The sequence below is a fragment of the Triticum urartu genome, chromosome 7 (genome assembly GCF_003073215.2).
Source record: "Triticum urartu cultivar G1812 chromosome 7, Tu2.1, whole genome shotgun sequence".
NCBI lineage: Eukaryota > Viridiplantae > Streptophyta > Magnoliopsida > Poales > Poaceae > Triticum > Triticum urartu.
In genome coordinates, this window is record NC_053028.1 from 563,783,901 (window position 1) to 563,793,856 (window position 9,956).

Sequence of the window (9,956 nt, forward strand, 5' to 3'; positions counted from 1 at the left end):
GATCAAAATTAGCCATGACGTGTTCATGATTGAACAAGAACCTAGCCATAGGGGAAGGTCCTGATGCTACAACAAGAATGACCAGCATGGCCATGTAGGTGGCTACTCTGAATCTCCCCTTGATCACTTTATCTACCCTCCCCATTTTTGAGACCCCCATCATGCATGGTTGACTTTGAATTGTTGTTTACGCAGTTGGTTGCTGTCGTAGGTCACAAATCGCACCACGATTTAGGTAATCATGTATATCTCACAGGGTCACATTTATCTCTCAATCGTCTATTTCAAATTAGCATGCATTATGCCTTGATTCATGTCTGCCAGTGTACCGTTGTTATTAAATTTGGACTATTGGACCTGATTATTGGCTCCCATTAAATTTTTTGCATCAAAACAATCTCAAGAAAGAAGTACCGACATCAGTAACGGACTACCTGAGACGTAGTGTTCTACAAGAAAAAAACAAAAAGTGGTTACCCAGAATGAGCTGACTTTGAGTAATTTACTTACAAAAGCAACTTTGTTTGCTCTATCCTTCTAGTTATGCTTTGTCAGGTTGTCATTAGTCATGATAACCCCATGGGAGAGGTACCAAACAAAGATTTTAAACTTTAGGGGTATTTTAAGTTTTCAAATAAGCGAAATTGACAATGTGTATCCATTAGATCCCTTTGCATAGATTTGATGTTGATTGAACACACATGTCAGGACACATCTAGACATAGATCAAACCCCTACCCCAGTTAACCAGTCTAGCATTTCTGCCCATGCCAATAATTTTGCAGCAATGAGAACTCACATAGAGCTGACATTCATCGGCATCGAGCACCTCACTTCCACCACACAACACCTAGCAAAGTACACATGCAAAAACATGGTAACACATTAATAGCATATCAGCCCTTATTTCATCAATAGTGGAAAACATATAGACACGTTTGAAATACGAAAGTTCATGAGGATATTGATAACGAGATCGATATACCAACATATATCATATTTACATATCATAGAATATTTATTGATTATATTTTTATCATTTAATAATTACTAAATAAAAGATACAAAATAATAAGCCAGTGCCAACATATTTATTGTTACATGGCATACCAAACACATTTAACATACAAGAAACAGAAACCTTCACAATGCATATCTTAAAAGATACTAAGACGTTAAAACCTCGTGATACTAAACATTTGTTAATTGAGTGCTCACCAATATCAACTATATCATGTCTTATCAAGTATTAGGTGAATGCACATGCACATACATCAAATAATACAATTACTCACACAAACTTCTGAATGACACAATTAGACCACAAAACTGGATCCAATAGCATAAGACATGGAAGCAACCAGGGAGTTGTTTGTAGTTTGATCTAGACATAGGATCAAAGGATCATCAAACATGTGGACATGTAAAATTCAAAGTACCACAATTTTTTTTCACACAACATAAAATTTGGGCTATCACGATATCATGGTTTGATACATTACCATGTAAGAAACTTGTGTTGTTAGAAATTCCACATTTGAAGTCCAGACATCACTTTTTTTTGAGGAATCACCGGGCGGAGAGTTCTCCCACCTGAATATATTGCTCAAAAGCGGCCAAAGTCAAGAGCCACCTGGGGGAGAGTTCTTCCACATTTGAAGCCCGCACATCACTATTTGTTCGCAGCTATAAGTAATCCTGTAAAACATCGAAAAAGCATTGCAGAGACCGAGCTCCACATAGCTCTTTATTTTTTTTCAGCGAAAATACTATTTTCACACATTGAAAAAATCTGAAAAAAAGTCTATACATACATGTGTATTTGTATTATACACATATGAAATTTCATGAACATATATGTTTTCATGTAGTGTATATGAAAAAGATAAATACACAGATTAATATAGGCTATATCTTTGTTGTTTTTATGTCAGATATTTATCTTTTTGTGTAGCACACAAATAACTGAATTACATGATGAAACTTTTTACCTACTTGACAAACATGCATATGTATTTGTATAAAAAAAATTGATATTTTTTGAAACTTTTAAGTATATTTTGAATTATTATTTTTGGCAAAACGGGCTCAATGGAGCCCGGCCTCTGCAACGCCGCACTCTGTAAAACATGTCCTATTATGTTTTCCCACGCAAGACTTCTTTCGCGCGCCGAAATCGTTTATCCGTGCAATTGGACGAGTCCTATCAAAAAAGTTGAGGGTACAAGGTCTCAAGTTTTGGTACTCCCTCCGTCACGGTTTAGTAGGCGCGCTTGTAAATTCTCTGGGACCTAGGTGGTTATCTATTGGTTGTGAGATGGCCTAAGAAATAGCATTCACACTACGCATGCATATAGAAATAGTATATCGGAGTACTAATTAGCTACTAGAAATAAATGCAATGCGCCCTAAACCTTGTCTATTATGGAAACGCACGCAAATTTAACTATGCCTTCTAAACTGTGACGGAGGGAGTAAGACAAATTGAACCATGCCATTAATTGGGTTTATTGACATGCACATCCTCCTCTATCCATGTGTACAACAAATACAATCGCTCATACAATCTAGGCCTAATTAGACTGATTTTGGATCTACAAGTAAAAGTAATCATTAAATTCACCATATCACGCAAAATATCAACTGGTAAATTGACCATATCGTCCACGAAATGCCACAACCAATATAGCCTCGTAAAATCAGCTAATGAATAAACAGCGAATTTTACACAAAATACAAAAAGTAAAGTAGAACAATATACCATCTATATCATGCAAAATGTTACTGCGCCATATATAAGTAACTACAACAACCACGGACAAATATCAGCAGCAGTCAGCGCAATCAAATTGGTGATATGGAGTATTTGGAGATCTCCAATCTCTATCTTTTATACGCCATAAATCGAGCAAAAAAAGCCACCCCTACCCGACGTCATCGCCGCCGTCCCTCTCGCTTCTCTCCCTCCTTTTATACCCTCGCCTTTGCTCCCACCACCAGCACCACACTGACAGGACAGACACATCCCAGCTCCACGCAGGAGCAGCCACGCCCCATTCTTGTCGCTGCTAGTTTACTCGCCTCTCGTCTGCTAACGTGCGTGCTGCTATGGAGGCGGCGGAGCAGATTGCGGTGGTGTGGAAGCAGGTCCGCGGCCCGGTCATCGCGCCGCTGCTGCGCGCGTCCGTGATGGTCTGCCTCGCCATGTGCGTGATCCTGTTCGTGGAGAAGGTGTACATGGCCGTCGTCATCGTGGCGATGAGGCTGATCGGCCGCCGCCCCGAGCGGCAGTGGCGGTGGGAGCCCCTCCGCAACGACGACCCCGAGCTCGGCAACGCCGCCTATCCCATGGTCCTCGTCCAGATCCCCATGTACAACGAACGCGAGGTGAGCACTGTCTACGCTCCACAGCCTAGAGGAAAGAGAGAGCACGAAACCACGTCGCTGTACGGATTTTACTGTATTGGCTGCTGACAATCTGCCATTTGCTGGCAAAATCTTTCGCTGTAATGCCGCCCTCCGATAAAAATTGTAGGAGTTCTACTTACTTTTTTTGTATGGTTGACTCGCAGGTTTACAAGAAGTCGATCGGGGCGGCGTGCGGGCTGTCCTGGCCGTCGGATCGGATCGTCATCCAGGTGCTGGACGACTCCACGGACCCCGCCATCAAGGTAAACCGCATAGGCATACGCGCACAAACCATAAGCATTTTCTCCAACTTCCAGCACATTTCCAGTATCCATAAGATTGAGGTAGTTCAGACTTTTCATTTACCGTGGTTTCTTCAGAAAAAGAAGCACACGCATGTATATACGCACTTAGCATATATCAGTACACGTGCGGTTGTTTGTTGAATTTTTTTTTAAATTTTTTCATCTGTTCATCTTCAATCGTGGCAGTACAACGAACACTAGAAATAATAAAAATTACATCCAGATCCGTATACAATCTAGCGACGACTACAAGCACTGAAGCAAGCCGAAGGCGCGCTGTCGTCATCGCCCCTCCCTCGCTGGAGCCAGGCAAAACTTGTTGTACTAGACAGTCGGGAAGCATCATGCTAAGGCGTCATAGGACCAACGGATCAGAACAGCAACCGCTGTGGTTGAAGAGTAGCGCAGATCGGAAGGATCCAACCTGAAGACAGACGAACATAGACGAACAACGACAAGATCTGAGCAAATCCATCAAGAACAGATCCGCCGGAGATACACCTCCACATGCCCCCCGACCAGTGGCGAATCTAGCACGGAAATGAAGGGTAGGCTCAAAGCAAGTTCCTAGGTCTAATTAGCAATGCATTGCAATTATTGGATGTAAAACACCTTGATATAAATGGCAAGTATAGTACATTTAGTTGAAATAGGATTTTTGGAGGGTAGGCTTCAGCCTATTGAAGCCCCCCTGGTAGAATCGCCACTGCCCCCGACGATGCTAGACGCATCATCAGTATAGAGACTGGGCGATGAGAACCTGATTCTATCTTCAAGGAGCTGCCGCCATCTCGTCTTCCTGAGGCCCTATCCGCCGGGAGACACGGAAAACCTAGCATTTTCTTATGACAGGAAGTGTGCGAAAAGAGCGCATAACATGCACATGCTCACCCATTGTTGTTTCTTTAATTCTTTTATTACAATTGGTACATACGGCCATTAACGTGAACTGCATGCATATACTATATGCAGTTATGCACGGATCCTGATGTTTTCATTTCGTGATCGCGTATACCACGGTGCAGGAGCTGGTGCAGGCGGAGTGCCATCGGTGGGCGAACAAGGGTGTAAACATCAAGTACGAGATCCGGGACAACCGGCGCGGGTACAAGGCCGGCGCGCTCAAGGAAGGCATGAAGCACGGCTACGTCAAGGACTGCGACTATGTGGTCATCTTCGACGCCGACTTCCAGCCCGAGCCGGATTACCTGAGCCGCGCCATGCCCTTCCTCGTCCACAACCCCGAGATCGCCCTCGTCCAGGCCCGCTGGGTATTCGGTACATCATCTCGGGCATCCCTTCTTGTTTTGGCCGAAATTCTGTACTGCATGGTGCTGACATTTCTCTTGCTGCTGCTGATTCTGTGTGAGTGAGCAGTGAATGCAAATGAGTGCTTGATGACAAGGATGCAGGAGATGTCCTTGGACTATCACTTCAAGGTGGAGCAAGAAGTGGGTTCCTCAGCTTATGCCTTCTTTGGCTTCAATGGTAATAAACTTTTGATCTCGCAATATATGAATGTCACCATTTACATTTGTGAGGCCTCTGTGTTTCCTTTTGACCAATTATAAGCTTCTGTCTCTTTTTCCTGTGTACATAAATAGGAAAAGGCAAACATGGCATCAAATCACACTGTCAGAAAATCGTATGCAATTGCATCAGTGTACCATTTGCCTTCTGTGTCAGCTCTTCCACGAAACAATACTAGGAAACCAAGGGACACAATAGTATTACTAGAACAAGCATAGGTTGCAACATGATCAGAGTTACCATTAGGCAGATAATCAATTGCGCTAACGATTTTGATGTTAGGCAGCTCTAGGTCTAACCCGGAAAAAGATACAGAAAAAACACAAAGGTTGATAGAGATAACACAACTGAAGGATCAAATTCCCCATATATATTTTCCTGGACTAACTAACAGATAGTAGTACATACTTGAACATGGATTTTAGCAGCAGCCAGCAGTCACACTTTGCATCACCTGATCCGTCTTCTTAACATGCAAAATACTTGTTTAACAGGAACCGCTGGTGTGTGGCGCATATCTGCTCTGAATGAGGCAGGTGGCTGGAAGGACCGAACCACGGTCGAAGACATGGACCTGGCTGTCCGAGCAAGCCTCAAGGGATGGAAGTTTGTGTACCTTGGTGATCTCAGGGTAAATATGCACCAGTAACCTATCAGTTTCATGCAAGAAAACCACTGCATCACTTTGCACTCCTTGTATGAACCATGTGCTGAACTTGTAAATGTTGTTTCAGGTTAAAAGTGAGCTCCCAAGTACGTTCAAGGCATTTCGGTACCAGCAACATAGATGGTCGTGCGGGCCTGCAAATCTGTTCAGGAAAATGTTGATGGAGATTGTCAAAAATCAGGTCACTTGCACCAAGCTAGTATATTTTGAAATTTCTGTTACAGATAAAATTTATTGCTAACAAGCTATATTGATCTTGATGCAGAAAGTGACGCTTTGGAAGAAAATCTACGTCATCTACAACTTCTTTCTCGTGCGCAAGATAATCGGGCACATTTTGACGTCTGTGTTTTACTGCCTTGTTATCCCAGCCACAGTTTTTGTTCCTGAGGTTGAGATACCAAGGTGGGGTTACTTCTACATTCCAACCGTTATCACCCTTCTCAATGCTGTTGGGACTCCAAGGTACCAATCATCTCATCTATGCAATTTGTTTAAAAGGTGATGAACCTAAACCTCCTAACTTCGACACATGTGTATTAACATGAGAAATCATCAATTGATGCAGGTCTTTTCACTTGGTTATCTTTTGGGTACTGTTTGAGAATGTCATGTCATTGCATAGAACAAAGGCGACCTTCAGCGGTCTACTGGAGCTAGGGAGGGTGAATGAGTGGGTGGTGACAGAAAAGCTTGGTGATATTCTGAAGATGAAAGTACAAAGCAAAGTTACCAAGAAGCTGCGAATGCGGATAAGAGAAAGGTACATTATCATAATTGGTTTTCTCATGTGCATCTCTCAACTCTCGTACCTAAACTTTAATATGGAATCAGGTTGCAGCTTTTGGAGCTTGGTGTTGCAGCCTATATATTCTTTTGTGGAAGTTATGACCTTTTGTTTGGCAAAAGATATTACTATGTCTTTCTCTTCATGCAATCCATCGCTTTCTTTGTCGTCGGTGTGGGTTTTGTTGGGACACTTGTCCCCAACTGATAATGCTCTCCATTCATGGTGTAATGTTGTCCCGAAAGATTCAGTGTAACAGCACTGGAAGAGAAGACATAGATAGATATGTAGGTTTGTTTTAGCTGGTAGGCATGTGCTGTGAAGCACATTACTTAGGTGATGATCAAGAAGGCTTGTTAGAGCCTCTGCATTACCGCAGTAGATTGCTGAGGTTTAATCATTTGTCCGAAAAGAATAACATAAGGGAGTTTGTTCATTCAGTCTTAGCAGGCACGGTTTGTTATGGGAAGAGGAGGAAATAGTGTCTGGTGCCTCAACTTTGCCCACCTGAAATACTATAAGGATGATCTACTTGTTTATCTCCAGTTTTTACCCATAATTTATATCTTGTCGACGTTAAGCGCAATAAACATTTGGGAAAGTTTCATTCAGGCAACTGTTGTTGGAAACAGAGTTAGTATGGCACTAGCTGACCTGAGTTTGTTGCTTCCAGAGAAACCAGCTGTTCTATCTCTTTCCGAACGACCGACTGTGCTGTATCATTCAGAAACATCCCCTTCAGATGGTACTGCCGGTACTGCCTGTCAGTCCATGGATACAGCTGAATTGCGACAAACGACAAGGCCAGCATCGTCACTCAACAAATCGCAAGGATTTATGAACATCTCCGACCAGCAGCGATTGCCGATCCTTTCCACCATAGCTCACACTCGCAAGGAGTGCTCGTTGATCGAGCGGGCCAAGGCATTGCAGGCTTCATATATCTCCCAACTCTCGTCGTGGTATGTGTCTCTGGCAAGGAAGACGTGCTTCTTCCCCTGGACTTCGACGGCGCTCCAAGCAGGGTCCTTCCGAATGCCCAGCGACTTCATGGACTCGTGCATACCGGCCACGCTGTCCCACATGTCGCAGGCAGCGTACGTGTTCGCGAGGACGACGTACTTGCCGGCATTCCCCGGCTGCAGCCGAAAGAAGCGCTGCGCGGCAAGCTCGACCAGCCCCACGTCGCCGTGCTTCCTGCAGGCGCCCAGCAGCGCGCCCCAGACCACCGAGTGCTCCTGGCAGTCCGGCAGGTTCTTGACAAGCTCGTAGGCTTCGCGGAGCCTGCCGACCCTAGCGAGCATGTCGACCACCGCCGCGTAGTGCGCGCCCTTCGGGGTGAGCCCGTAGTCCGACGGTATGGACGAGAAGTGCATCAGACCCTCATCGACGAGCCCGCCGTGCGCGCAGGCCGAGAGCACAGCGAGGAACGTCACGTCGTTCGGCCGGAACCCGTCGCGCGTCATCTCGCCGAAGAGCGCCAGCGCCTCGCGCACGTGGCCGTGCTGGCCGTGCCCGGAGATGAGCGCGGTCCACATGGTGACGTTCCGCTCCGGCGCGGCCGCGAACGCCCGGCGCGCGTCCTCGGCGCTGCTGCACTTGAGGTACATGTCGACGAGCGCGCTGTTGGCGAACACGTTGACGGCGGCGACGGCGGACTTGACCATGACGCCGTGCACGCGCCGGCCGTGGTCCAGCGCGGCCATCCTGGCGCACGCGCAGAGCACCGACGCGAACGTGAACTGGTCCGGCCTCAGCCCCTCAGCCCGCACCAGGCCGAACATGTCCACCGCCTGCGCCTCCTCCCGCCCGCGCGTGCACCCGGATATCATCGCGTTCCACGCCACGACGTCCCTGCGCGGCATTCCGTCGAACAGGTTCCGGGCGACGCCGAGCTCCCCGATCTTGGAATAAAATATCAGCAGCTTGGTGGCCATGTAGTCGCTGCATCTGAAGCCGGTGGAGACCATGCGCGCGTGGATCCTCTTGCCGAGCCTCGCGTCCCTCCGGTTCACGCACTCTTGCAGCAGAAGAGCGTAGGCGCTCGAGACGGCGAACACGGCGCTCCGGTGGAGGAGGCTCACGGCACGAGAGAGCTCCCCCGCGATGCACAGCGACCTCAGCTTTCGCGCTAGGCTACTCGAGTCCATGGCCTAGGGAAATCAGGCAGGGTCAGAACAGGGGAATTAACCGTAGCATGTTTTAGTTTCTCAGAAGCATGTTGTTGTTCTGAATTCCAACGGAAACCTTCCTTGTTTCAAAGATAAAAACAAGGGCTTGCATATCAGTATGTAGTTCTGTAGTAGATAGTTAGGGCATCTCTAGCAGATCCTGCAACCACGCGTTCCATAAAATATGTATAACAAGGGACGTGTTTACAGGATCTGTTCGGCCGGAGCGCTTGTCGCACCGTAAATTTTTCATAAAACATCAAACATATTACACATATGGAGGGAAATTTGTGGAGTGGATGCGGCGCAGGGTGAAGGAAATATGCCCAAGAGGCAATAATAAAGTTATTATTTATTTCCTTATTTCATGATAAATGCTTATTATTCATGCTAGAATTGTATTAATCGGAAACATAATACATGTGTGAATACATAGACAAACATAATGTCACTAGTATGCCTCTACTTGACTAGCTCGTTAATCAAAGATGGTTAAGTTTCCTAACCATAAACATGAGTTATCATTTGATTAATGGGATCACATCATTAGGAGAATGATGTGATTGACTTGACCCATTCCGTTAGCTTAGCACTTGATCGTTTAGTATGTTGCTATTGCTTTCTTCATGACTTATACATGTTCCCATGACTATGGGATTATGCAACTCCCGTTTACCGGAGGAACACTTTGTGTGCTACCAAAACATCACAACGTAACTGGGTGATTATAAAGGTGCTCTACAGGTGTCTCCGAAGGTACTTGTTGAGTTGGCGTATTTCGAGATTATGATTTGTCACTCCGATTGTCGGAGAGGTATCTCTGGGCCCTCTTGGTAATGCACATCACTATAAGCCTTGCAAGCATTGTAACTAATGAGTTAGTTGCGGGATGATGCATTACAGAACGAGTAAATAGACTTGCCGGTAACGAGATTGAACTAGGTATTGAGATACCAACGATCGAATCTCGGGCAAGTAACATACCGATGACAAAGGGAACAACGTATGCTGTTATGCGGTTTGACCGATAAAGATCTTCGTAGAATATGTGGGAGCCAATATGAGCATCCAGGTTCCGCTATTGGTTA

General features: G+C 45.5%; 2 protein-coding genes across 3 annotated transcripts; one reads left to right on the plus strand and one right to left on the minus strand.

The window, feature by feature from the left end:
• The first annotated feature begins 3,010 nt into the window (after positions 1–3,010).
• LOC125525114 (probable glucomannan 4-beta-mannosyltransferase 9) lies at positions 3,011–7,334 on the plus strand. 2 transcript variants are annotated; one of them, XM_048690141.1, is made up of 9 exons: positions 3,011–3,387; positions 3,573–3,671; positions 4,739–4,991; positions 5,091–5,201; positions 5,738–5,874; positions 5,978–6,091; positions 6,176–6,375; positions 6,479–6,700; positions 6,745–7,334. In XM_048690141.1, exons 1-9 carry the CDS (start codon positions 3,109–3,111, stop codon positions 6,902–6,904), a joined length of 1,575 nt encoding a protein of 524 aa, XP_048546098.1. In that variant the 5' UTR covers positions 3,011–3,108; the 3' UTR covers positions 6,905–7,334. The 2 variants fall into 2 exon arrangements, with proteins under 2 accessions (XP_048546098.1, XP_048546097.1); XM_048690140.1 differs by having other exon boundaries at positions 6,479–6,673.
• LOC125525113 (pentatricopeptide repeat-containing protein At4g16470) lies at positions 5,651–8,923 on the minus strand. The gene is made up of 2 exons (XM_048690139.1): positions 7,352–8,923; positions 5,651–6,052 (listed from the first exon to the last, which is right to left on the minus strand). Exon 1 carries the CDS (start codon positions 8,845–8,847, stop codon positions 7,582–7,584), a length of 1,266 nt encoding a protein of 421 aa, XP_048546096.1. The 5' UTR covers positions 8,848–8,923; the 3' UTR covers positions 5,651–6,052; positions 7,352–7,581.
• Positions 8,924–9,956: the final 1,033 nt, after the last annotated feature.

Coding starts and splice junctions, on each gene's coding strand:
- LOC125525113 (XM_048690139.1), bottom strand. CDS start 8,847: ATGGACTCGAGTAGCCTAGCGCGAAAGCTGAGGTCGCTGTGCATCGCG.
- LOC125525114 (XM_048690141.1), top strand. CDS start 3,109: ATGGAGGCGGCGGAGCAGATTGCGGTGGTGTGGAAGCAGGTCCGCGGC. Junction 3,672..4,738: donor CCACGGACCCCGCCATCAAG/GTAAACCGCATA, acceptor ACCACGGTGCAG/GAGCTGGTGCAGGCGGAGTG. Junction 5,875..5,977: donor TGTACCTTGGTGATCTCAGG/GTAAATATGCAC, acceptor ATGTTGTTTCAG/GTTAAAAGTGAGCTCCCAAG.